This window comes from Paramacrobiotus metropolitanus, unplaced genomic scaffold (assembly GCF_019649055.1).
Source record: "Paramacrobiotus metropolitanus isolate TYO unplaced genomic scaffold, Prichtersi_v1.0 Parri_scaffold0000004, whole genome shotgun sequence".
NCBI classification, from domain to species: Eukaryota; Metazoa; Tardigrada; class Eutardigrada; order Parachela; family Macrobiotidae; genus Paramacrobiotus; species Paramacrobiotus metropolitanus.
Window position 1 is genome coordinate 1,422,275 of NW_026570224.1, and position 24,526 is coordinate 1,446,800.

Below are 24,526 nucleotides of genomic sequence, written 5' to 3' on the forward strand. Positions count from 1 at the left end.
CGTGCAAAAAAAGCAATGCTTATACAAGTAACATACAGTAAGTATTTACTTCTATTTACAGCCCTATCTGAGCAGGGTGATTCGCTTTACAGTGCCGATCGCGCAGATGCAGTGCGGCACGATCACTGAGCTGCAGATACAGTTCACTATTTTTTACCGAATCGAAATTTAACAAAACAGCAACCTAATTCAATAAAAAAGGGAGCGGAAATGTTGCAAACTTATCGCTCCATAAAATGCTTCCATCTTCAGCACAAGGATAATGCCAGACAACTATATCTTGACTTCCAGTTCCATGAGATTGTAGCCAGATGCAGGCAAGGCAGTCCATTGTTGAATGTTGACTTATCCAAAAAAGGCATCACGGAAACCTGTCTAACAGCCTCAAAAGAAGTATTTCAAAGGCCGTTAGGGATGATGACTGTGAGGTCCAGGCAATCGTGTTGATGGTCGACTCTTCTCAGGGTATCTTTTGGCATCACGCTGCAGAGAGCAGTATTTATCTAAAAAATTGTGAAAAATACAAAACAAATGTTTCTTATAATCAGTACAACTAGAGAAGAGAAAGTGTAGACGCCGAAACAAAACCTTGAAGATTTTAATTTCTGAGCAGGCGCTTTCGAAATGTACCAAACAAATAATCGGTTATCGAGTACATATCAAAATCTGAATCTAAAAGCACTGTAATAAATCTTACTAGTAAATCCCTAGCAAAAATTTTATGGTTTGGTTTATCTACCATCTCGGAACCATTATATCTGTATTTCTACCTATGATAACTTGACTTGGGTAATTTTTAAGTTTTTAACATACACTCGTTTAAGGTCACGTCATGAGGATTCCCTTCAACTTACAATCAACGGTGGCAGGAGTACAGACGACATTATAAGTACCACGCTGTACTAATTAGAGGTTATTTTAGAATAAAATAATTACTTTTTACGTGTTTCTAGTGTACGATTCCGACTGCGTTTCGCAAGATTCGAGATACATGTACAGCAAAGCGCATTAATGTGCACTAACTCACACAAAGTCCGAGACCAAAACTTTTAAAAGTAGTCGTTAAGAAGCTTAAGTACTTAACCAGTAAGCTTACCAGCTTGCTCTGAATCAAGCGGCTTCTTTTTCGGACAGTACTCGCCGAGATGTCCAGAAAATCCACAGTTGTAACAGGAAACAGGTTTAGGGAAAACAGGCGGAACGGCAAAGTTATGATGCGGTGGTAAACTGTAAGGAACATGACTGGGCAACCGCGGACCGCTCGGCCCAGTTATGGAATACACACGAGGGAAAGCACCAATTATTCCTGGTGCACTACCACTTGGTCTATTATTCGTTATCGAAAACTTCTCCTGTGCTGCAACCATATGAACCACATCTTCCGCTTCAGCGGCATTTCTCCGCAGTGATTCCACGTCATCATCCAAGGTTTTAGGGAAGTTCTGGGCAACCGAATTTGACAGGGAGGGTGCGACGAGTGGCATGTTCTGATGGGCAAAATGCGGGAATTCCGTGGAAGAGGATACAGGCAGCGCGCTTACTGTTTTGTTGCTTCCCTTTGTTTCCTTATTTGCAGCAAAACTCTCTTTATTAGAGGCCAAACGAGAATCTTGAAAATCACAGTTTTCGGCAAAACTACTTTCATGGGTATTTATAACAAGTGCCTGCTCAACAGCCCTGCTTCGAGAATCACCATAAGGCGCGGCTTCGTAAGCATTCATGGAAGGCGCCACTTCCAGCACCCTGGCAGAAATCGTTGGAGCTTTAGGTCTGTGGTTTACATTTCCGCCCAGAGGAGGGAAATCGGCCTTAATGGTGGGCGGTTTTTTCTCTCGCTTCTCGTGATTGTAAGGTGCACGTCCGAACGGGGGCGGAGATTCGTATAATCCGTTCGGCAGTCTGTCAGCCCTAACCAGGGAACTACAAGTTGCAATCAATTCTTTAGCTTGTGCCAGTTTATGACTAAAACGTCTTACCCCGAAGCAGTGACTGTAGACTGCTGCTCAACCGGCTCCGGGGTAAGTGCAGGAATATCTGCATGGGATTTCAACTCTTCCAGCTCCTCTTCGGTTTCTTCTCTGGATACTTCCGCTTGCTCTTCCGCTTCCTGTGATAACAAAACATAATTTTGCCGTTCTGAAGCAGCCTGTTTTTAGTTCTTAAATGTAAAACACATTGTAAAATGATTTTAGGCGGCCTTCGTCAAAACAAACCCTGAAGATTTTTAATTTTTGAGTAAGCGTTCTCGAGATGTTCCAAACAAATAATCGGTTGTCGAACCGGAAAGCTGCGTGCCGGGCTACCATAAGTGTTATAAGAATTAATTCTCGCAAAAGTTTTTGGCTGTCGGAATTAAAACTCCACGTTCCCAACTCCGCCCTTTGCAAAACACCGAAAAAGATGTCAGCACAATAAAAATTCAGTGGGTGCAATGCCGAAAGGTCCACAATAAACTGGCGCCGCAATCCATCATTTGCCATAACCGTGCGCGGATCATAATTCTCGTAAAAATGTGAAAGACGGACAAAATCATTGGCCTGATTGACGGAACCGGCATAGAGCGCTTCGTCCCGTTTCAGCAGCCCATCAAGTATTCCATGAATATAGCGTAATTCCGTGGGAAACAAGCTATGCATCAACAGGTAGACGAAATCCATGCGCTCGAATGTTTCCAAACCACGTGCCCAGGCCAAAACTTTGGGTGCTGTATACTCGCTTGTACCGGAAGAAGCTCTTGAAGACATGGTAAACCAATTCCCGGCGAATATGGAACCGCATAATTCATATACACGTACTCAATGACTCATGTCAGAGCATTCGAAATATCGGAATGTAATCAGGATCAGCAAGACGGATGCGTGTTAATCCAGACAGATGGAATCATCAAACTAAGAAGAAGACATAAATCAAGAAACTATAAAACTGAGAATTTCATAATATCAAATTAATTTGTAATTGTATTAAAGACTGTACTGTCATCTATATAAATAAAAGGATAAGCCTTAACGAAATTCGGTGTGTGTCATCGATGCGTTAGCGCTGCTCTCAACCAAACCCGACGTCGATAGGTCGTCTGATAGCCCTTAACGTACAGATTTGCCACAGCAAAAGCCAGTTTTTAAAGAAAATCAAACATTTGGAAAAACTTCAGAAAACATTAACATAGAAAGCTAATGGGAAAAGTCAAGAATCCACCATCACAAAACCGACCAACCACTGTTTCGATAGCCCTCACGCGCTACTAATTTGCTAGGACTGTGAAAAACATTGAAGTTTTGAATCATGACTATGTATTATTCCATAGTCTTGAATAAATTTATAAATTTTTTTGATAGTTAGCTTCAAGAAAAAGAAGAACTGAGAAAAAAGACCTATAAAGTCTTCGAGTATGAAGCCGCAGTGCAACTGCTCAAAACTTTTTCTCAAGGAACTGTCGTTCGCGGTGGTTTAACCCGTTTATAGTAGCCACGCTTCCACGGGTGGTTGCCATTGGTACTGATTTGCTGTTGAAGTTAAAAATTTACAGATCTATTTAAAAAAAACTTTTAATTTTTTTTTCTGTGGACAATTATGTTCCAGAAGGGCGGAATTGCGTGTCTGGGGCTGATTTAAAGGACAGCAAGCCATAGCCGCACATTTTAGCGACTGCTTGGCAGTCATCAGGCGAGAACCGCAGTTAAAGTATTTGGCCCGGTACATAGTACTAAATTCGTGAATTTTAAGTTCATTTTAAATGTGAAAACAGTGCCAGAACTGCCTCCGTGTAAAACCATATTCATGCATATGTGCGTTTACATGCAGAATTTGAAGAAGATCAAGGCTAACGACTTTTGAAAGACCTGGATGCATTTAAACTTTTGAATTTTCATACAGCCATAAGTCCTGAACCAGGTGCTGCGCGCTCAAACGGTTTTCACGCCAATGTATACAAATCCTCTGGCTGCAGTATGTCATAAAACAAAGCAAAATTGGGTTTGGGAGTGCTCGAGTGGAAGTTTTCGCACAGATACACGAATTTGTGCTATGTACCGGCCAAATCCCTTACAAGGTAGCTGCATGCTCACTACTGACCAGCGACTATTGAGAACAAGAGAATGTTTTGGGAAATTTAAAACTTCCGTTAGTTTGAAAACATAAGGTGAGTCTGCTCATGATGCAGCAAATATGCAAGAAATTTTGCACAAGTCCTCGATTTTAGAAATAGCTATCAGCGGAGAAGGGAATACAGCGAAATGCTTCTGTCCTCATTTAATTAAAGTGGTTTAGTTTGTTTTGTGGTCAAAGTAATAGTGAAAAGGTGACTATTACTGTTTTTAATTTATCACCCGTTAGTGTACTGATTGTTGAAGGGCAGGTGCAGTGGTGCATTAGGGGTCAATCTGGGATGTAAAGTGCCATAAATTGTTATCGGATACGTTGAAAAGCTCAGAATGGTAAGAAAAAGAGGGAGAATGTTTTAATACTGTAAATTACAGGGTCCCTATGTAGCAGCTGCACGAAATTTAACTGATGGCGACTGATCTGGAAATAAACAGATCGGAAACAAAAAAAAGTCACCTGTTTTTGGGAGAAAAATAACTTTAAAAATTTTGCATTTCAGGTTTTAGCCATTCCGCAGTCAATTAAACAGTCAGCAAATTTTCCAGTTATCATCACGTGACATCAACTGTGCAGTGTGCAGGGACATAATTGTGTATTTTGTGTATAGAATGCTACGCTTCGTTCATGAAACCTGCAGTTATGAGTTTACATATATTTACATACCGCAGTTATGAGATTTAATTTGCGCTGAGTTGTGATTTATCCAATGCATTATTTACTCCGCGCAATTTGCGCGTCTACTAGTACATTATATTGTATTACACAGGATTGTACTAAACCAGACAGAGAGCGCCGAGTCTCACCATCAGCAGAAGGATATACAGATAATTTAACAATATATAACCAAAATCCGAATCGATACAATTTCAACTAGCGGAAAGAACAAGAAAAACATATTTGAAAAGCTTTAGCAACTTGGAAACACTTTCCGCCAGCCTTTTCGAAATTCGAATCAACCACTGAAACGATGACATGAGTAGTGTAACTACAGAACCTCTCGGGTGTGAATCTTGTGATGATGATTATTGATAACCAATTCAGTAACTGTTCATTTCTACCTCACTATTCTAAGGACTGCAGTAGATACATTATAATCATACAGATATTTCGAACTACGTACATGCAGAAACATTACGCATACGAAATCAGATTTACCTTTAGAAATCAATTTAGAATGTTACCGTTTAACCGTTAAAGTTTAACCAGTACTTAGTCTCCAAAGTTTTGAAAATGCTTACTCTAGGGCTACGTGACTATGTCGAAAACCTCGCTTCTGTGACACTTTCACTCATGAGGCTTGTGGATAACCATAATGTCCATAAGGATTTCAACCACAAGAATCCTCCCAGGTTTCGGTATATGATGGCTCTCAACATGGGCTACAATATTGTTGGTTGCATAGAGTGGAATATGGACCTGGAGCATGATCCAAGATCATTCGAGTAGGACTGTAGAAGTATATAAATACAGTATATATGTAAGTATTGTCAAATCGCGCATATGGACAATCCTTAACAACTAATAACTGCACGTAGCCAATCTCCTACCCTTACCTCGGCAGCTCATAAGACGGCGGAAAGGCGATTCCCGCGATTCGACTACCCTGAAGGGCACCAAACTTTTGCACCAAGTCCGACAGTGGGAAATAATGGAATCAAGTTCGTAGTTTTCGCACACAGGAATGTATATAATCTGTACTTACATTAAAACCAGTTTATTCTGTTTACAGTTTACTCCGTTTACTGTCTACACTCTACAGTTTAATTTTAAACAGTATCTATCGTTTTGAATACTGTTTTCGGCGTCTTGCGCAAAGCGGCACTTCTACTAATACTTCCAAAAAAATAACGTATATGAAAATCAATGCAAAAATCAAATTAATTTGTATAAGGAAAACGCAAGCAACAAGCCGAATTTTTTTCTGTTTTTCTAACCCAGGAAAGCTTGTTCGCGGCGGGATCCGGCACGGGCATTAACGTACGCGAAAGAGCACGCACGATTACGAAATACATACGGCATACGTACGAGTACTACCGCACCGCGTACGCAAGCTCGCCGCCTCTTCCTGGTGCTTATGGCGGGCACCCGCCTTGGCGGGTGCGATAAGGCGGGTGTAAACCATCAGGTGGGCATCGGTAGCGGGCAATGCAGAAATGCATTTGCACAGTGCACTTTCCCGCTAGCTGCGCATTCAAGTTGCTAGTGCGAGTCATAACTAGCGTTAAAGAACTTGCTAACGCTACTCCACGCTTTATGATTATTGATACTTTAAACCAACCCCAATATTGTTTTACAAAAAAGATTTACCCAGATCTTTCTAAATCGATTTGTTGTTGCTTAGTTATATTTAAAAATACGCAATGCAGGATAAATGTCCCAGTGACCCATTACTTTGACTGCGGATTTATTCTCTACTGGCTCCAGCATTCACTTAAACTTAGTAGGTGTTTTTAAAGCACTAAAACGAATTAATTTCTTTTATACAAAAATACAAAGGTGAAAGCACAGGCGCAAAATATTTAAATATATAGTTTGTTTTCAAAACGCTTGCGTGGAGACGATGACAGTTATAAAATTAGGACAAGCAGTTTGATATACTAATAAATAAAACGAACATTCCGCATTCAAATATGAGATGGCAACTTCTCCCAACAAGCACCAATATTTACGCCTACGGTTTGAGCAGCGCCAGGTTAATTTAATTTTTAATTGTAGCTGTCTACAGTTAACAGCGATGCCATTTGTGCATTTATGCACTGAAAATCATCAATACTTTACAGCAAGCCAAATTATGCATTTATGTAATCAGTTTGGTTTTTTAAATAACTGTCCAACGTTAGCGCATTACAGAGCCAATTATATGGCTTTCATTTATAAGTTGTTAGAGACGCAAAAAAATAATAAAAGATATCATTTTTTAAGCACGTGCTTATGAGCTTATCGCTTAGAACAACAAGATGATTTTATTGATATTTGAAAAATCGAAGCGATCAAAGCAGCTGCTTTGAGAAACAATTTTCGACCGAAGTGGAACCAAAAAAGAGGCACTTTGAAAGGGAAAACCAATTTTGCTTCAATCCTAAAAGGGTCTTACAATTGCAATCTTTACTTGCGGAAGCAAAGGTAACAGCATTTCTTGACATCAAACGGAAAGCCTAATGTATAACGAAATAGGCTGCAAACCTAAATTCAAAGGAGTGTTTCGTGAACGTTTTGATTCAGGGCTACCAACTTAGGCCACAGCCTAAATCTGATAACTGCAGTTTATTAACAAAGAATGCATTTTAAATAAGCCTTCCAATTCCTGCTCGAATTGAAGATCAAAACAGGTACTGTAAAAGAATGTTCTGTGATAAAGTAAATGAATGTAAAACACTTAGGCTGTGGCCTTTAATTAATGAAAAATTTGGCAAACTGCAGTAATAAAATAAAAAAGCGTTGAGTAAATCGCGTTTTTCTCAACCTTTTATGTGATACAGCTTGAAACCTTTTTTAATTTGTTTTGAAAACCATCATGGTGTCAAACAAGGTTGTATGGGACTAAAGCAAAGACGGTTTACATATATGTAAGCAGTTAGTAGACCGAATTGCGTTTGCTGTTGCTGGTCTCTGACTGGCAGCCTGAATATCTCGTAGATTTTAACGGTACGGCTAGAAGACTTAATCGAATGTTAAATTTTTTCATTAGCGATAAAAAATCGTAATTATTAGAATGATATTTGCTTAATTTCCGGGCATCAGAGTATGCCCGAGACTCTGTGGGAATACGGTACGGTTTCTATGCATTTAAATACATTATGCCTGCTAAATAGCTACCACTGACAATATCATTCTGTACGTTTCGAGACCGATTTGCGAAGTCTACTGTTATTTTAAAATTTGGGCACTTTTTTTTATCTACGTAACTCACCATTTTTAATTTTTGCTGTTAATTTTTATATAAAGGTAATTTTAGTTTGTTTGGTGCTTTAAAGTAGATAACCATATATAACGGCTGCTTGAAAAATATATATGGTGTCAGCTACGTTATTTTTATATTCAACTTTACAAAATAAAATATCTGAAATTTTGAAGGTGTCAAAGCGATCCACGTCATATAGCTTCACATCCTTGATCCTTTTCTGTTTTCAGGTGGTCACGTGATTGAACGTGTTGCCTACATGCAGGACAGTTAAACAAACAGAAAGACTACAAAACGTTCGTTTTTTGAGAGTTACAGTTTTAAAAGAACGAGTTTAGTTACGAAAACAAAAGACAAATACACAAAAGTTTAAAATTAAAAGGCTCGTGGCAAGTAGAACTGCACTACCGATTAGGTAAGTGCAGCGCACTTGATGCCCAGTAATGTGTAATTGGCGGTGCCCGCCACTGATACTGAAACCCGCCTTAGTGCACTCCGCCATATGGTGCCCGCCATAAGCACCTGGCCGCCTCTGGCCTCTTCTACAGTCTACATACGTAGCGTAGCTCGAGTCATACCGGGCCTGTGCTTATGGTTAAACATAAAGCGAAGTGTGTGCGCGGTCTCTGCCTCCGTTTTTTCGTTTTGGGAAGACAATTTTCAGAAACTGTTCGACAGTAGTGTTCAGTGTTAGCAAATTATTACGTAAATTTTTTTGCTGCTCTGGTAAAATTCTTATGATGCAAATTGTTTTCGCTTAACCCTACGTAAATGAGTTGATATTAAATATTCTTACATAAAGTCTGCTTGCCACTTTTAATTTGCCGTGTACGGGTTAGTTTTTGTGGTTTCTATAGCGAGCAGTAGCGCGCGAGTTTCTATAGCGCGAGCTTTCAGTTTTTTTGTGGATTCGCATTTTTAGGAGTGGAATTTGATTTTATTATTTTAGCTATATTTTCGGTTTTAGTTTAGAGTTCTGTACTATTTTTTATTTATTCGAATTTGGAAAAATGAAGTGGAAATTCAAGGAGCTCCATCCATATGGTAATAAACAATGACTTCGGTGTTAATTCTCTGCTATGGAAGTGTGCAAGTCACTGAAGTCAGGTGTCCCTAATTTTTTTTGTCTAACGCTTTCAGTGGAGAGAAAAAAGGAGAGTGAAAAAATTCGGGCGAAATATCCTGAACGCATACCAGTAAGTTCCCTGGGAGACATTGTTCTTCACATCTTTAATACAGAGTAATGATCGACCAGGTGTCGCACATGTTATTTTAATATTCTGGATAAAAATCATAAGATATAGTGATAAACGATGAAACAGTCAGCTAAAAGTGGGAGTTATAGATCGTTTGGTATAGAAGTAATTTATATGAAACTTCAACTTGTTGTATCCATAGGGCTTAAGTGTGGCTGGTTGTACCGTTTCAAGTTTTTTTGCTGTACCCAAACAGGTGATTGTCGAAAAAGGCCCTGGAAGTAACATTCAAGAAATCGACAAGCGAAAATTTCTTGTACCCAGTGATATATCTGTTGCTCAGTTTATGTGGATAATTCGACAGCGTATCCAACTTCCCGCAGAAAAAGCCATTTTCCTCTTTGTTGGAAAAGTTCTTCCGCAGAGCAGGTCGGTGATTCTCGAAGGCGTGAGTAAGGAATGTTATCAGCGCTGCACTATGTGTCGTGCATACCTTGTGATTCCTTATCTGACGTCATGGATGATCGTTGTACCCATCTTGATTAACCTATTCTAACGAGCTTCTTGGAAAAATCGCGTCAAAGTGATCGATTAAGTTGCTAACTGCAGTGTTGTTTTGTTTACAGTGCCAGTCTAAGTGAAATCTACGAAGAGCATAAAGATGCGGTAAGTGAACCGTGCTCCGTAATTTGAACCTGTAGCATTCGATGGTCAAGCAGGCGTTAAGGCTCACAAATCACAATGAGCCTCACACGTTTTTTACTCAATTTTTAGAGTGTATATCCATTTCATTTTCAAATTTCAGACTCTAATAATTAACGATGCATTCGAAGCAGTACATGTTTCATTTCCTTCATTTATTGCTTTACTTCGCAGCTTTTATTTCTTCAGGAAAAGTTTTGTTTCGTTGCACTCTATACCGCCTAAAATGTTGGTTCTGATATTCGGTATTTTTTAAAAATTTGCATAATTTATGACAGGAATGTTAAGCACTTTATTTTTTCAATTTATCAGTGCAGACTTATGTCAGCATGAGGTTAGCATGTTTTGGCTGACAATTGTAAGCTCCAGAGATGAATCGTTGTTGGTTTTAGTACTGCGAGTAGTAAGTGAATTACAGGCTGTGTTAATTCATGTTGTGATTACTGCAGCAGGCTTTTGTTTGATTCGATACGGATTACGCTGAATCGAAACATCTTTATTTTACGCTTTTAGGATGGTTTTCTGTACGTATGTTATTCGGGCGAGAATACATTCGGCTGAAGATACTACGGTATGGATTTGACTTGATTATTCTCAGTTGGACTTTCGGAAATGACGAGTGCTCAAACAAGGGATTTGTATTTTTCTGGAGATTGACAGAGTTGCTATGCTTCTGTGAGAATTTGCGAATACATTCGTCTGTTCAGAGTATTTTGCTTTTCTAATTATTATTTACTTATTAATTACGCAATCGTTTGGTATGCTGTTTTGCTTCCTGTGTTAAAACATCGATGTTGTAATTTGCGAGATTTCTCGGATTAGCCTGTTTGGCGTTTGCTGATTATTCGATGATATTCGCAGTCTCAAACAGAATGCGGCTTAATTGGTGTATTTTTACAGATTTGATTGATTCATTTGTAAATTGTAATCTCGCTATATTTATCGCTCTATTTTAGTGATATTAATATGGAAACCCTTGCACGTGTGGCTGGCGTTCTTTGCTGTTTTCACGTAAACAGATACTTTTGCGGAAGGCTGGTTAGGTGCCTTTGAATACGCCAAATAAACCCTCAAAGTGATCTGCATCATATGTTTATACCACTTTACATTTTTCTTATATATATCAGTCGTTCCATATTCTGCAAAATTGTAAGACTAGTACCTAACTGTCACTGGATTTGTTGTCTTAAGACAGTCTCAAAAATGCATCCCACTGGAGAGTAAACCACGACTGATAAGAGTACAGTATACGTATATATGCGGTTTAGACTTCCAAAATGCACATAACTGTTTTGAAAATTACTCAGCGTTGCATTTTCATAAACTTATTTCAGACACTTGATTAGCACTACTAGTGTGTTTGTTTCCTACAGTAACAAATCTTCGTTTTCTTTCGCACAGCAGTTTTGCTTGTCCCGGCATTTTCCCGACCATGTAGTACGCGATCGGTAAAGGTCACTTTCTGTGAAAACAGCCACCTCACGCTCTTGCTGACTTCTGTTATTGGATTTGAGTTGTTATTCTGTGCTTTTTTTTTAAATTAGTGCCCAACTGACCATACAATTGCGAAATTCAATATAAATTGAACTTGCAGACAGGCTAGGGTCACACGAATGAAGAGCCACCGCCTCATGTCACCGCTCTACAATCTCCTTATGGCTAGTCATAGTGGAGCATTGCGCCAGTGCGCAGCATTTTGATTCTGCAGTGCACATGAGTGGTTAAATTTCTGCCTTTTAAGTTATGTGATGCCGATGGAATCGGTCTTACAGATGTCTTACCCTCCTTACTGGATGCGATGCTGTAGCATCCATATCGCCCAAAATAATCACTGAAAATAAAATAACTGGTATGGCGGAAGGGTTTGCAGTTGAAGCCGGGTAAGGTACTTACGTTACTCGTATATTGCTTAAACGGATGAATATCTTCACGCTGCAGCATGGTCGCGGTGTGCTCGATGCCATGCCGGCTAAGTATTACGCTATGTTTATCAAAGAAAACTGAACGTCGGACATGCCGGTGCAGTTTCAAGGAATACATATCTCATAAATGACGGACTTTCTACATACGGCGCTTGATCTGCGAAGCTGGGACAGAACGCACAGAGCCCAAACGAGCACTTAAAATCATTTCCGACGGAGACAAGTAGACCGTCGCCACTAGCCGACCAGCTCAGAGATGGGAGGAGACGATGATGCCGTGGCTGATTATACATGCTGGAGCGCGTCAGGTCTACGACGCTTTTCTGGCAATTAGTTCTCTGTAAAGTGGTACGTTGCGCTATCTGATGCGACGGGAAAATCATAGATCAAGAATTAAATCATCCTTTGCCCATCCTACTTTTCCGTTTCGGGAGTTGTACCGCATACTTAGGCTGTGAGTCGCTTTGTATTGTGAATGAAGAGGAGCGTATGCCGACACTTTGGACACATTATAAATCTGTAATCATGGACGTATAATGCGAGTCCCCATTGTTGGGGACGCATGTCGTCGAAAAATTTGTTTTTATCTCTCAAGTTTTTTTGGACATAAATCCGCGCGCAATGTGTAGTAAAGTGCTTATATGGAATTGATGAAGGACCATCTAGTTTGGATTGCAAAGGTTATCAAACATGCGATCTCTCGCGTGCGCATGGATTATCATGCCTCGTTTATGTTTACACGAATACGGCTGAACGAGGAGTTTAGCTTGTGATAAATTTTTATTTCTAATCAATCGGAAATTGGTTTTGATTTCTGCTTTTTTTTCACACTGTATTTTTTAATTTTGGTTCTTTATCACCGGTGAACACTTGGCAGCTTCGCGGATTATGCAGTTTATGACATCTATTCGGATCTATTCGACATATGCTCGCTTACATATATGTACTTACATATATGTAGTATTACCGCTTACATTATATGTAGTATTACCGTGACCATCCAAACGATGCTGTGAATGCGATACTGGTGGCTAGTTAGCATTTACCACCACTAACACGATGATAGTACTGAGGGAATACAATTAAATTTTCCCGCTAAAATGCAGCAACAAAATTCAATCCAACATGAAGGTCGCCAGGTGCAGCAGCCGGGGCAGCAACAGCTCCCGGGTGGTCGATTTGATTTTGACGATGGCGGTATGTACTGTGGCGGATGGGAAGAAGGGAAGGCCACAGGCCACGGTGAGTCCCATGTGTCGCGTCGTCTTGGTAGCGTGGCATTTGCTTTAAGCAGCGCATTCCATATTTGATGTGCCACCTGTGGGTGATTTCCATTTGCAGTCCATTACGGACGAAAACCGTTAAAAATTATTTACATATGAGATGCTTAGATTTTCTTATAAACTTTTATTAAATTTGTTTCTTATATAGATATTATCTCATAGAACATATGGTAAGCGTGTCTGGATAGTAAAAGTGAGGCGAACGTTTTGCTTTTGCTTACAGTTTTGCAGCTGTAGGATGGGGTTGTCATAACTATAAGCAAGGTGTATAAGGGGTAAATGATTGTCCTAAGTGTACGATTGAAGTACACGTCTTACTTCCATACAGTTCTTTCTCTCTCTCATATTTTTCTTCATCACCAAAGTGTATGATGTAGTAGTGATCAAATTATTTTTGTTATCTGCTACTTGCTAGCAGATTACACAAATAATTCCACAGCGCTGTGGCCCCGTTACAAGTCAAACTGAGGAGGTGTAAGACTAAATTTGTTTACTCGAATATATTTCTAAACGGGACATTGTTCTCCGACGATAGAGGTTCTAGCTTGCCGTGCCGGCTTATTCATCCTAATACTACATTAGTATCACTAAACATAATAAGGAACTTTTTAGTTGATCATGGTCAAACTCGTGAACAGTTGAACAGTGACAACAGATTAATTTTGCGGTTTTTAGCAGTCTTCTCGTTCCTTATAATAACCAACTAGCGTCCGAACAATTCAGTTAGACTAAATTTAAGTATTTTTGGTGTTGTTTTCCGCTAGGTATATGCACTGGTCCACGAAATCAAGGTATTGTGCGATCGTTCTACACAATTGGGAACCATCAAAATTAACTAAGCTTTCGCTAAAAAAAGGTGAATACGCTGGGAGCTGGCATCTGGGTTTCGAAGTGAGTGGATGCTATACGTGGCCGTCGGGGAATACGTTTTCGGGTCAGTGGCAGAACGGTAAACGGCATGGGCTCGGTGTGGAGACACGCGGGCGTTGGATTTATCGTGGCGAATGGAATCAGGGCCTCAAGGGGCGATACGGTACCCGTTCCAGTCTGACCACCGGCGCCAAATACGAAGGCACGTTCTCCAATGGCCTGCAGGATGGATATGGCACGGAAACTTATGCCGACGGAGGTAGGTACCAGACGTTCAACGCTGTTTTCACAGTGGTGCGAGCGTTCGATTTTCTTCAGTTGAAATTAGTGTACAGAGTGACCTCATAATTTATTATACCAAAAATTTGATGTTTTCCTCGTTCATGGCTTATGATTCTCGAGGATCAGTTTACTTTGTCCGTTACTTAAATAACTAGTTAATTAGTTGTACTGCAGTTCTTTTTCAGAAGGTAACAGAACTACTATTTTGCTAACTATTGCTAACTTAAAATCAATGAAAGTACTTAAATAAGTACGAGCTTGATTTTGAAAACGTTGTTTGCCTTAACTTAACTAGGATTTCTTTGCTACCGCAGTGTACATTATTATTATTATTATTATTATTATCGTACTACAGTAGCCAAACTCCATTACGGAGACTTATTACCCTCAGGTGAAAACCGTTGCTAAACCAAAATTTTATTGGAAAATTTTTTTATGTTAATTTTGAAAATTTTACCTTTTTTGGTTTGATTTTACCAGATAAAGTAACCTGGGAGAAATTACATAAATCTTGAAAGCCATTACGTACTACCACCAGGCTAGGCAATTAATTAAATACTTTGATTATTAGGTGAATACGTAGCTCCATTGTAGACTTAAATACATCATTCGAAAACCGTTGGGCAAACCAGCTATTGGAGGGAATTTACATACATTGGGCAAACCGGTTATATGGATAGCAAGCGAGAAACATACGTCAATATCAGCAGGAAATATTGTGGATTAATATGATGGATACATGGGTGAATGGAATAACGATAAGCGGATTAGGTGATCGTGTCTGAGCGTAGCGATGGCGAAATACAGGCGAATGGCAGTATAATCTTCCGTATGGTTACGGTGTGACGTACTTTAGGATGCACCAAAGAGGCAGGAAAATTTGAAGAGCAATATTCATATCATCTCGAAGCACTCCCAAATTCATGTTGCTTCTTGATGATCCGAAGAAGATCCACCAGGCGGCCAGTTCGGCGCAGATGAGAGCAATATAAGACAGTTTGATGTGGTGAAGCACTCCCAAATATGCGAGTGCGGTTTCTTCTTGATGATCGAAATGATAGTACATTTCAGGTCTGCCTGCATTCGCGCATGCATGCATGCATGCATATCTACGTCTACAGACTCTACACCGCAGTATATATACGCGTACTATAGCACTTAATTCTCTTGTTAATTTGATAAAGCCGTCCGCCAAACTGAAAATGATTTACGGTGTATGCAGCTATTCAAGTAACAATAGTTCTAGTTCTCCTGCTTCATAGGTAAAATTAACCATAATCACGTTTCATATTTTTTCAAACTTTGCCATATTTCTAAAATTTCCCGCAATTGTTTTGTTTTCAGGGGTTTTAGTTTCAGCAAACAACAACATTAAGGCCATCCAATTTTAGAAATTAAATTGTGGTTCTTACGTACATTACAAGAGTATTCCGTTTGTTTTACCTGCCCGGCCTCTTACAATTACAAGACATTTGAGCGATACAAATATATATATATACCTTACCCGTGTAGGTTTTGGGAATCTTCCAGTGTCCACCTCTAAACGCAAATTCTCCTCAACATGGTTGATTAATGTAATAAACTATGTACTGTAATGTATATATATGACCTATTTCAGATTCAGTGCAGCTTCATTTATTGCAACTCTTCCATGGTATTTCCCTGATTACCGGTATGGTAATCACTTCGACACGCCAACATCTTGTCTGGCATAACCTGAGAGGTTCTGCATGAGCCAATAATAATGATAATCTTTAGGTTTAGAACCGATAATACAATTGTGGTCAATTGTCGTTCGTATCATAATTATGGATAATCGTAGTCGTAGATATATTTTTGCCATGACCTCTTCGTTATCATGATTTCTTTCTGCTCATCGTAGGCACTTTTCAAGGACAATGGTTACGTGTCTTCTACGCACGGTTTAGAGTTCGCCCGTTTCTACTGTTCATCAGCAAAAAAATTGCATTCCCACCAGCGAGCCGGAAACCCATGTGCCGGAAGAAGAGCAGGTAAATGTACAGTGGCTAGGCGGAATTTCATAGTAATGTGTCGGCGTCACGGCGGCGTACAATATACTCGTATCTTGTCATGCGGCACACAATAGGTATACGTGGCTGATGTCAGACTTCCGCCCTGTTTACAAAAAAATCCCCTCAGTTTTGTTTTGCTATTAATGCTAGGAGGACCCCGCTGCTGATCGGGACCATAAAATAGAGCAGAATCGCGGTGGCTTTATACTAAAAGCTCATAGTGAAGAGCCGACTGTGGAGAAAAAGCGCAAAACCTTCGCGGAGAGCAAAGACCAAATGAAAAACTCCATAATTGTGGACTTCGGCTTAGGAAACAACACAGCACTGGTGACATTGACCAGAAAGTAAGCGCGAGAAATTATAAATCTTGAATGCAATACTGTACTTTAAAGACAGTAAAGTATATTGTATACTGCATATATGTGGGCCATATGCGTAGCTCCTTGCTAACATCATGCATGGCAGTTTACGTAGGCACAGTAGGAATTCATGCAGCTCTGGTGGATGGCTCGGCGTCCAACATAAGTTTTATCAGCCAGGATGAGATTCTGGATCCCAATATCACGGAAACGTACATGGGTGAATGGAAGGACGATAAGCGCACTGGGTGGGGCGTGGCTGAGCGGAGCGATGGCCTGAAATACGAAGGCGAATGGCAGAATAATCGGAAGTATGGTTACGGTGTGACGTACTTTAAGGATGGAACCAAAGAGGAAGGAAAATACAAGAACAATATTCTCATATCATCTCAGAAGAAAAAGGCCACCTTCATGTTGCGCAGCAAAATGAGAGAAGACACCAGGGGCCAGTTCCGCAGCGTCCCAGATTGCTCAAAAGCGATATTGCCGTGGGCCGGTACATCTACGTAAAATAAGCATTCTCGAAATAAACTGAATTACTACTCGTAGTTACTACTTCATACTGGTTTTATTTGCATCAAGAGATCGTATAATAAAGAAAAGTAAAAGAATTATTTTTACAGATAAATGAAAACTACGCGAATTTTCGGTAAAATTAACCATCATTTAGGAGAAGAATTCCCCTCTAATAACTGGTTAATATAAGCGCATTAGCTAGCGCGCAGTGGATGTCACAAAATTAATGCGCTGTTAAGATTGTGTTCACTATCGTGGTTTTGAATGAGACAGAACTGCTACGGCTCGAGGAAAAGCCGAACAAGCGGAAATCGCTGCCATGAATGCCAAAGAAGATGCTGAGATTGCGAGAGCGTATGCCAGCCAGTTTGGTCCCGACTTCAGGCAGGGTAAGACCGAGGTTGTTTATACAGGAATAGAGAAGCTTTTCCATTCAGCACTTGGCCAGATGAGAGTAGCTATTTTGGGATAGACGGCAGTCGTCCGTCTGATTGACTGGTAAAAAATTCTCTGTCCTGTGAATGCCCTATATATTACACCCACTTTCCGATTAAATTGGACATCTTGTCGTTAGTTTCACAAATTTTTCAAAATGATTAACCACCTGATGAAAGGATGGCAAAAATGGCGGCTAATAGTGCTACATAATGTTTCCGGCTTTCTGCAAGAAGTTAACCAACTGATTTGCTCCATTACTTTAACGTATAAACTTAAGCGCTTGAAAACCGAGGCATATAATTATTAAGAAAAATTTATCATAATAATGATCTTTCATTCAGAATTTCCGGTTGTTATAATTATTATCAGTATGCAGCCAATGCTAACGTTGTCAACAGATCTTTAAGCAATAGCTAAAATAAGCAGGTAACAACGTTAACTGGACACAAAGTGTTAACTACTGCACTTTTCAGGGGATCAGCCTCAGTTTCATACTGTGATCAGTCAAATCGACGCCGTTGCTCACCAGCGAGCCCAGTCTCTGTACGGTGCCGGTCGCCGGCCGGCTGCTGCCAATGCCATCCCAGATAATCGAATGCGTTCGAGTGTTACCGATGAGGAATCGTTTATGCCGTCGGGAATAGCCGCTCGCATCGGCGGACGCCTAACTGTCGACGACGCTTACGTGGCCGACCAGCCGACCGGAAGTCGGCGCCACAGCTTGGTACCGCCCATGACCGACGAAGATTACGCACCGGAGCAGTTTCTCAATCGGCATTCTCCGCGACAGACCAGCATGCGTGAATCCGTGCGCTCCCACCGTTCGAGCCGAACACCCGAAGGCTCGCTTACCGCACAGAACGCCCAGGCCCGATCGGCGAATCTGTTGGCTCCGCGGCGTGTCGATCACGGCACCACATCCGTGATGGCAGCCACCGTCATGGAAATGCCCGGCGAAAGCCACACCCCTGGGGCCGCCGACCCGCAATCTCCCGGTACCGGAATTAAAGTACACCGACGCCGGTTCACCATATTATGCGGCCACTCCCAATCCCGCCCTGCTAACACCGCTGCATGTCAACCAATTAGGCACACCGGAATACATGCAGCAGGTAGTGGATAAACTCTCCGTCCAACAGAACTCTCTCTCCGCCCGTCGGGTTTCTCTCCAATGTTAGTGGACAGCGGCACCAGTACGCAGCAGTACCATCCGCTGCGGACGGCGCCTCCTCCGTTATCACCAATCAACCGGCGCAGCACTTTACCCGCGGCTATTCCCGACCCCATGATACAGATCGTCGTACCGCCGAAACCGCCCCGTACACCCCAGTCACAAATGACCACTATACAGGAGAGCCGTAACGGTAGTACGGGAAGCTCGCTCAATACGAAAACCATTGTCCATAGTCCGTCAGATACAACCATGACGACGAAGACATCCCTGGGAACCCTTCCGCGGCAGCCGTCCCAGGATGTCCCCTCTAATCGCTCATCGCAAAATGCGGTCAACGGCTCACGTGGCGCTCTGGGGAGAAATCCCGCGCTTGGGAAAATCCCCAAGTTGGGCTCCATTAATATGGGGGCATCGTTTCGAGTCAGTATGCCGGATATTTTCGAAGCCGCAACCGTCGAAGCGCCTCCGCCGCTCTCACGGGAAGAAGTGTCCCGGTTAAGCTCTGAGAGGCGGGAAGCGGTTAGAAAAATGAAAGAAGAAGAGGAACGGATACGGAAGAATCCGTTATTGTTTATATTCCATCCCGCTGTTAAGGTTCGTATTCACTTATCAGCATTATTTCTTGAGAACTGAGACATAATTACTAATATTTGTTGTGAATTGATCTTGCAGGAATTTTTGTACCGGCACCATATGATTTTACTAGTGGGATTACTAAATATGATTTTGTTTTATTTATTTATGGATCTATTACATGGCAATTAACGACATCCACTTTCGGGGTTGTTTATTAATAGGTTTTACCCGCATGCCGATTGGAATCGTAGTTAAATACGATTATACACACTCTGTTACGTTCGATGTTTTTGATATCTAAATGGTTTTTTTTATCCATCATCCACACGCGTCATGTTAACGTTAGCCTTGTTCTGGTGTTATTAGCGATGGGTCGCATGGTTGTCAGTAAATTCCGCATCTTTCTGTCAAGGCAAAGAAGGGTGTGTGTGCTTCGCCGTGCGTTTTCAAAACAAATAAATTAACAGAGCAGGTTGTTAACTCAAATTTGCGAAATTCTGGTCTGCCAGAAGTGCTTTCTAGTTTGTACTGTTAAAGTTCAACTCACTGTTCAAGCATTTTACGTACGATTGAATGATAACGTCTGAGGATGGCTTATTTTCCAGCGAACTGTGTGAACAGAAAAAACTTGACAGAAAATGTTTGCTGTTTGTTATCAGTGCTGCACAAAGCGAGTGGTAGTAACTAGTAAGTAAACATGGAATGCTGAGCCCATATTTACATCCTTGGCCGCAGGCTGTTAAAAATCAGGATGCTCATCAGCCTCAGCCTCATCCCATAAAAAGGGGTACTCTGTGCAAGACTACAAGTAGAACTGTAGAGTGTAGAAGCGTGGCAAACTAACACTAGAGTATTTGGTATGCCATGGTAGAAGTACTTATTCGATAGTCGATACAGATACATGCCGACTCCGAGTTCAAATCTATGCTTCAAAAGTATATTATTGTAGGATATTAGTAATATGTAGACTAATAGTGACTGTATAATATGTATATTAATTATTATTGTTAAGAAAGATAATTTTACATTTCGTGCTTAGATACTTTGATTCACTTTGGTACGTATCTTCACCATCTTGATTCTTGACCGTATAAATTTTATTAACAAGAAAACTGTTGTTTGTCGCCGTGTCGGGTTGTCGTGCACACTCCGTGCACATGCGCACGTTAAGGTAAAAAGTGACGCACTTCCGTATGGTACTGAACGTCATTCAATTCATTCAAACGGTGACTTTTGTTTTTGTCACAAACTTACAATGGAATTGAAGTGTACTGCTTTGTAATCTCTAATAATCTAATTGTATTTGTAGTTTTTATTTGGGATTAATCGCCCCGAAACTTATTTGTAAACTTAATGTGCAGGCCGCTCAACATTGAAAATGGAGGACGCTCTCAAGCAGCGTCTGCGTGCCCTACATGCGTCTCTTTGTTCTTCGACTGCGGATCGTGGACCCAACGCTGTTAACAGTTTCGCGAACTGCATGACATGTTTTTCATCCAGCAAAAATCATAGAGGCTCTGATATCGTCACGGCATTCCATCGCATGAAACGCCAGCTAGCTGCCATATCTTCTGCTAGCGAATCCCAGATCCGTCACTTCGAATCTCTGCGAAGATCTGCAAAAGTCTCCTTCCCTGCATAGAATTCCCGAAATAGTCGAGTTTCTCCATTTTCTTTCTCAGACCAGTAATTCCCCCATTGGTGATGGATTATGGCTGAACTCCATCGACCGCAACTACCAGTCATTATCTCCGGAATCCGGATTCGCCTCAACGCCTGCGGATGGCCCTGCAGCAGGAATATTCCCTGGAGCGACCATTGGGAAGACTGTTCCCTTTCCCGAAACCCGTGTGCTCCTACCCTGTCCGCCTACTTCGCTACACGTGTGTAATCTACCAATAGTCAATGAAAATGAGCTGATACGGGATCTGTTGAGCGTGGTGCATGGGTTTGAAGGGAGCATTGTAAAGTTCGTTCATGATGGGTGTCGTTTCGTTCAGAGTCGAGAAATTGAGCCTCACATGCAGGAAATGGCGCTGCGTATTGCCTACACGGGATGGATTTGTCATAAACTGAAAAAGTTTTGTATTCAGAAGAGAACGGATAAAGTTGGTGGGTTATGCAGCCAGCGAATGTGCGCTGTCGTGGAAGATGAATTACAGTCGCATCGGAAGTTGGTGTCATTGCTTGATGCGAAGGTTAGAAACAAAACCACAGATTTATGATTTATTGGACTTTTATTCGTGATATCTGTGTCTTCGATATTTTTACGTTTCCTTATTTTTCCCGCTTACTTGGGTTGTGGGTTCGCAGTTAGCATACACTAAAACAAATAAAACTACACATGGCAAAAAAATAGATTCACTTACAAAAAAGAATAATAAGGTAATAATAAATAATTATGTATTTACACATTTAATTAAGTGTATTCGTATTACATTTACTTTCATTTAGCATTTTGACTGCTTGCATTTTTGGCTGCTTTTGATTTTTTGCCTTGAGTTGTTGAACTTTGCATGTCACTTGAAGTTGCAAGCACACTTGACTTGTAGTTGTAATCGCATTTGCAGTTGTCTACGCAGTTGTTTTGCTTTTGCTGGATAGGTTCATCGGGATAACCCGACTACCGTTACCGATTCTGGTCTCCATTCTGGGCAACTCACCTTACGCAAATTTGAGCAAGCTGTTTTTCCCATCAGAACGCGTCTCGATTCCCTTCTCAATCTCATCCGTGGTGCATCAACCGGCAAAGGCGGAGAATTGTTAACCTCGCTTCTTCACAGAATGGCTGAAGACGGCGATCCGGACGTGCGACAGTTGGGCGGTAAACTGATTGCTGCGGCCGTGGAACCTTTTCTAATTCAGTTGTGCCAGTGGGTTTATTCTGGTTACCTCCACGATCCGTATCACGAGGTTAAACGCAGATTTTTATGTTTTATGCAGAATAAGTCTAAGATTTCGCGTTTTTTCAGTTTTTTGTCTCTCTGGATCACGCATCGAGCGCGGAATCCTTCTGGTCAGATCGGTACAGAATCTCCGATTCCATGATACCGTACTTTCTTCCAGCGGAAGTGGCTAACCAATTATTTTCTGGCGGAAAGTCGGTGTCTTTTATTCGTACTCATTGTAATATGCGGTGCAATATTCCGGGAATGGAGGTGTACAACAGTGAATGGAATTCCGAATCGATGGATCTCGTGTGGGATTACCAGGAGAACAGAATTAAGCCGCAATATTTGCGCAGTCTTTGTACAGCCAGTGGAATTGCGACGAAATATGTGGTGGATATGCTTTGCGTTGACCATAAACTTGACCTTCATTTGCTGGTAAGTTCATAATTTAGTTTGAATCGTGTGTTGTATCGGGATCAATTTCGAAGATTATTGTCGGAATAGGCCCTGAGAAAGTATTTCCTTATGAGCCGTGGGGACTTCATTCAGATTATTATGGATAATTTGCGGTAAGACAAATTTTGGTACACGTGTTTACGAATCTTTTTTTTATTTATCTGTACACTTTTTTTCCGGCATGCTGCAGTGACCGTCTGGATCAACCCACAGTGAACGTAATGTATTCTGCTAATCTTACGGCAACACTGTACGAAGCGATTAATATGGACTTGGAAGAAGCAGAGGTGATCAAAGCTTTGGATACAGTCATGGTTTCCGTGAGAAGCGATACGGAAATTGGTTGGGATGCGTTCTCTTTAGAGTACCGGATCACAGGGCCGTTGATTAATGTACGACCGTTGTGGGTTAAACGATTTCCAGTCTTTCATTATAGCTGACCGTCACCTTTTCATTGTAGGTTTTAACAAAGCACGCCATAAACAGATACAAGAGAATTTTTAGCCATCTATGGCGGATTAAGCGAGCTGAATATTTGCTGTGTGCATTATGGCGACGGGAATTGAAGCCGAAAGCGGGCGCTTCGAATTTTTCAGGTAAGAAGCAAGGTGGGGGAATGGCGAAAATATCTTTTGTTTAGCAGATATTTGAATTGGTACGCTGGTGCCAGAATGCTGTACAGTGAGAACCGTCTTGAAGAAATCTCTGTCTTATTGTTTGTACGAGATTACTGTAGGAGTACAGAACTTGAACACAAAACAACTCTGCTTGCTGCGTTCGTTAGGGATGGAAGCACTGTGCCACGAAACAAATTTAATGATGCACAGAATGCTGCAATTTATTCGCCAGATGCAGTTTTGTTTTGATTTGGACGTTTTGCAACTTGGATGGAACAAAGAAATAATAGCCGATAACTTGAAAGCAGCTAAATCGATTGATGACCTGCTGGCATTTCACAATGCCGCTTTAAATGCTATGGAAGATAAATGCTTTCTTCGGGAGTCGAAGAACTTGCCGGTAATTCTCAGCTGTGTTAGTCGTCCGGCATATGTTTTTACGAGCCGTTTCTCAAGATTGTTATCTGTAGTTAAATACCTTAATGGTGTGTTTTAGAGCAACTGCGCGGACTATTTGAGGGTCATCTTAGATCATATTGTTGCCTTCGAAGGACTCTTTGATGAGGTGGAAGACTGCCTGTACCGGTCGGATCTGGATGATGAATCTATGGAAAACATAGTTTTTCGGAAAGCACACACAGTGTCTCAGTTACATGCAAAATTTACGGTAACCTCGGTCACTGTGCTACTTATTGTTAGCCGCTGTCTACTGGTAGTGTTATTTTTTGCAGCGTGACGTAGCTCAGTTTACTTCACAATGGGAGCTTTATGACACAGACTGTTCGGTACGCTGTCAGTTGGATTATAATAGCAATTATATGGACTCCGATAAGAAAGTTCGCAATCAAGAAGCGCTCAATGCCGCTGGATTTGCGAATTCATTTTCTTCCGTAATGGAAAATCCCAGTCAGTTTGATGCCTTCTGAATTTATTTACAGTATTTATTTGGGTACTGATGCCTTTATTTGCCTGATTTGGTGGCCTTAAAATGTGGCTTCCGGCACGATGTTTCCAAATTTGTTGGCCTTGCGATTGCCTTTTCTGATTACATTGATTTTTTAGTTTTCCACTAACCGAAAGCATTAGTTTTGCCATGGAAGAGTTTGCGATTTTATATTTCGTTAAAGCCCACTGTTTTACTTTTGTACATTGGTTGCAATGCTCGATGATTTGCTCTAATTTTAATATTTCAGTATTAAATGAAGCAGA

At 41.0% G+C, this 24,526-nt stretch overlaps 4 protein-coding genes across 8 annotated transcripts; 3 read left to right on the forward strand and 1 right to left on the reverse strand.

The window, feature by feature from the left end:
- Window positions 1–13: 13 nt before the first annotated feature.
- LOC129602583 (uncharacterized) lies at window positions 14–6,049 on the reverse strand. 5 transcript variants are annotated; one of them, XM_055501638.1, is made up of 7 exons: window positions 5,804–6,049; window positions 5,655–5,704; window positions 5,340–5,517; window positions 2,214–2,888; window positions 1,977–2,107; window positions 1,097–1,920; window positions 14–503 (listed from the first exon to the last, which is right to left on the reverse strand). In XM_055501638.1, the coding sequence occupies exons 4-7, from the start codon at window positions 2,742–2,744 to the stop codon at window positions 409–411; spliced, it is 1,581 nt and encodes a 526-aa protein (XP_055357613.1). In that variant the 5' UTR covers window positions 2,745–2,888; window positions 5,340–5,517; window positions 5,655–5,704; window positions 5,804–6,049; the 3' UTR covers window positions 14–408. The 5 variants fall into 5 exon arrangements, with proteins under 5 accessions (XP_055357613.1, XP_055357612.1, XP_055357611.1 ...); XM_055501637.1 differs by having other exon boundaries at window positions 5,340–5,549; XM_055501636.1 differs by having other exon boundaries at window positions 5,655–6,049.
- A 2,548-nt stretch (window positions 6,050–8,597) lies between these two features.
- On the forward strand, window positions 8,598–10,887 carry LOC129602614 (gamma-aminobutyric acid receptor-associated protein-like 2). The gene is made up of 5 exons (XM_055501686.1): window positions 8,598–9,046; window positions 9,143–9,198; window positions 9,455–9,627; window positions 9,825–9,864; window positions 10,414–10,887. The coding sequence occupies exons 1-5, from the start codon at window positions 9,013–9,015 to the stop codon at window positions 10,459–10,461; spliced, it is 351 nt and encodes a 116-aa protein (XP_055357661.1). The 5' UTR covers window positions 8,598–9,012; the 3' UTR covers window positions 10,462–10,887.
- Window positions 10,888–11,852: 965 nt separating this feature from the next.
- On the forward strand, window positions 11,853–16,638 carry LOC129580736 (junctophilin-2-like). The gene is made up of 5 exons (XM_055471393.1): window positions 11,853–13,064; window positions 13,870–13,896; window positions 13,962–14,234; window positions 16,140–16,186; window positions 16,441–16,638. The coding sequence occupies exons 1-5, from the start codon at window positions 12,923–12,925 to the stop codon at window positions 16,636–16,638; spliced, it is 687 nt and encodes a 228-aa protein (XP_055327368.1). The 5' UTR covers window positions 11,853–12,922.
- Window positions 16,639–16,733: 95 nt separating this feature from the next.
- LOC129580737 (spindle pole body component 97-like) lies at window positions 16,734–24,519 on the forward strand. Its single transcript, XM_055471395.1, is given in 14 exon segments — window positions 16,734–17,145; window positions 17,435–17,554; window positions 18,077–18,595; window positions 18,597–18,763; window positions 18,805–19,371; window positions 20,913–21,551; window positions 21,958–22,266; window positions 22,326–22,679; window positions 22,749–22,813; window positions 22,891–23,092; window positions 23,161–23,296; window positions 23,485–23,717; window positions 23,814–23,984; window positions 24,049–24,519. Coding segments are annotated over 14 exon segments (4,074 nt in total). The 5' UTR covers window positions 16,734–16,748; the 3' UTR covers window positions 24,244–24,519.
- The last annotated feature ends 7 nt before the right edge of the window (window positions 24,520–24,526 follow it).

Bases quoted from the DNA above. Each gene is read 5' to 3' on its own strand.
- LOC129602583 (XM_055501638.1), bottom strand. From the start codon at position 2,744: ATGTCTTCAAGAGCTTCTTCCGGTACAAGCGAGTATACAGCACCCAAA. The intron at 2,108-2,213 runs GTTTGTTTTGAC...TTGTTATCACAG, and splicing joins AAAAATTAAAAATCTTCAGG to GAAGCGGAAGAGCAAGCGGA. The intron at 1,921-1,976 runs GTAAGACGTTTT...TGCAACTTGTAG, and splicing joins TCTACAGTCACTGCTTCGGG to TTCCCTGGTTAGGGCTGACA.
- LOC129602614 (XM_055501686.1), top strand. From the start codon at position 9,013: ATGAAGTGGAAATTCAAGGAGCTCCATCCATATG. The intron at 9,047-9,142 runs GTAATAAACAAT...TAACGCTTTCAG, and splicing joins CAAGGAGCTCCATCCATATG to TGGAGAGAAAAAAGGAGAGT. The intron at 9,865-10,413 runs GTAAGTGAACCG...TTACGCTTTTAG, and splicing joins ACGAAGAGCATAAAGATGCG to GATGGTTTTCTGTACGTATG.
- LOC129580736 (XM_055471393.1), top strand. From the start codon at position 12,923: ATGCAGCAACAAAATTCAATCCAACATGAAGGTCGCCAGGTGCAGCAG. The intron at 13,065-13,869 runs GTGAGTCCCATG...GTTTTCCGCTAG, and splicing joins AGGGAAGGCCACAGGCCACG to GTATATGCACTGGTCCACGA. The intron at 13,897-13,961 runs GTATTGTGCGAT...CGCTAAAAAAAG, and splicing joins CACTGGTCCACGAAATCAAG to GTGAATACGCTGGGAGCTGG.